Source organism: Limulus polyphemus, unplaced genomic scaffold (genome assembly GCF_000517525.1).
Source record: "Limulus polyphemus unplaced genomic scaffold, Limulus_polyphemus-2.1.2 Scaffold3322, whole genome shotgun sequence".
Taxonomy (NCBI): Eukaryota; Metazoa; Arthropoda; class Merostomata; order Xiphosura; family Limulidae; genus Limulus; species Limulus polyphemus.
Window position 1 is genome coordinate 11,208 of NW_013668932.1, and position 1,644 is coordinate 12,851.

Here is a 1,644-nt window from a genome sequence, read left to right on the forward strand (position 1 = left end):
GATAACAAAGGAAAATTAGTATGTGGTGCTTAACAATCTTCTTTTGAAATGTTGCCTGAAAGTGTAAAAAATATTAGTCTGATAAATATATATATATACTAAAATGTTAACAAGGTTTCTTTTTCATAAACATGATCTATATTCAAGATTAAACTTAATTGTCAACTGTAAATATTTATTAACAGTGCTTTATTTATTGTAGTTATATCATCCCAGAATATTTTCTTTTCACGTGTTATAAAATGAGGAAGGAACACATACAACTAAGAAATATATCACTAAAGAAGTGATGTATTGACCATCTGAACAATAATTTTGTAGGTAAGTAACAAAGATATGCATCTTCTTATGTAAAAATATATGCACACAAATATTATATTTACTTTCAAACATTTGTTGGCAAATATCTTTTGCTCCATTTATTAAAACATTACTTACCTGCTTTTGAATATTCATTAGCTGCAGAATCATAGTCTGGTTTCCATTTGAAGAAAGATGTTTTCAAACTAGAAAACAAATACTTTTATTTCTTGATATATTAACTTGTACTGTATCTATATGTATAGTCATTTGTAATACTGCTTAAATTTACAAGGTGTTAAAAAAGCTAAAACACTTAATAAAAGTTATTCAGTACTGTGAGTTTTATATTCAAGAACAGCAGATAGTTAATCATTCTCATTAATGTTTAAAGTATCAAATAAAATGTCATATGACTAATTTTTCATAAATTGCTAAAACAAAAATAACATTTAAGGACAATAAGGGGCCTGTTGGTCTAATGAGGATATCCCATTTACTAAACTAAACTTTAAAAACAAAAACAACTCAAAGCCAGATGTTATCAGTTAAATATTTATCATGCCTTTCCTTAAACACTGTTAAATTTACTGCATCTACCACATCTGAAGACAACCTGTTCTAAAGGCCAACCATCCTGTTAGAAAAGTAAAAGTTTCCAAGCTGAAGATGAACTCCTGTCCTGTCAAAATTTACATTTGTGCCCCCTAGCCCCATCATTAAGTACAACAAATATGATGCATCAACACTTGATTCCCTTAACATCTAAAAAAACATCAATTAACTCTTCTTTTTTACAAGAGAAAACAATTTCAGGGATCATTAATTTGCCCACATATGACAATCTATTCACCCTAGTAGCTATCTTATAAACCCTTTCCAACAATTCAATGTCCTTCTTAAGGTAAGGAGGTCAAGATTAAACACAATAATGAGGTCTATCCAAGAACTAAGTAATAACATAACATAATATTTTGGGACAACATGGGATCTATTGGTCCATCTCAGCTGTTACATCCTCAAATCTAAATTAAAATGATTAAAAAAAAAGAAAAGCTAACCCCGGCCCTTTTCATTCATATACGTATCAAGCTTTTTCTTAAACTCACTTAAATTTACTGGCTCTACGACATCTGAAGGCAACCCATTCCAAATGTCAACCACACTGTTAGGAAAATGAAACTGTCTTAGTTGAAGATGACTCCTACCTTGCCAAAACTTATATTTGTGTTCCCTAGTCCTACTATTCTCACTGTTAAATGTGAAAAACGATGATGCATCAACACTGTCAATTCCCTTTACAATCTTAAACATCTCAATCAGATCCACCCTAACTCTTCTTTT

At 30.1% G+C, this 1,644-nt stretch overlaps 1 protein-coding gene across 1 annotated transcript in view; it reads right to left on the reverse strand.

The window, feature by feature from the left end:
* The window catches only part of LOC106469141 (gamma-soluble NSF attachment protein-like), a gene marked incomplete at its 3' end in the record, with an annotated part of 17,004 nt that overhangs the window by 9,823 nt on the left and 5,537 nt on the right, over positions 1 to 1,644 (reverse strand). The window contains exon 2 of the mRNA XM_013929603.1: positions 439 to 506. Within this exon, the coding sequence (XP_013785057.1) occupies positions 439 to 506 (68 nt within the window). The remainder of the gene's footprint in view (positions 1 to 438; positions 507 to 1,644) is intronic.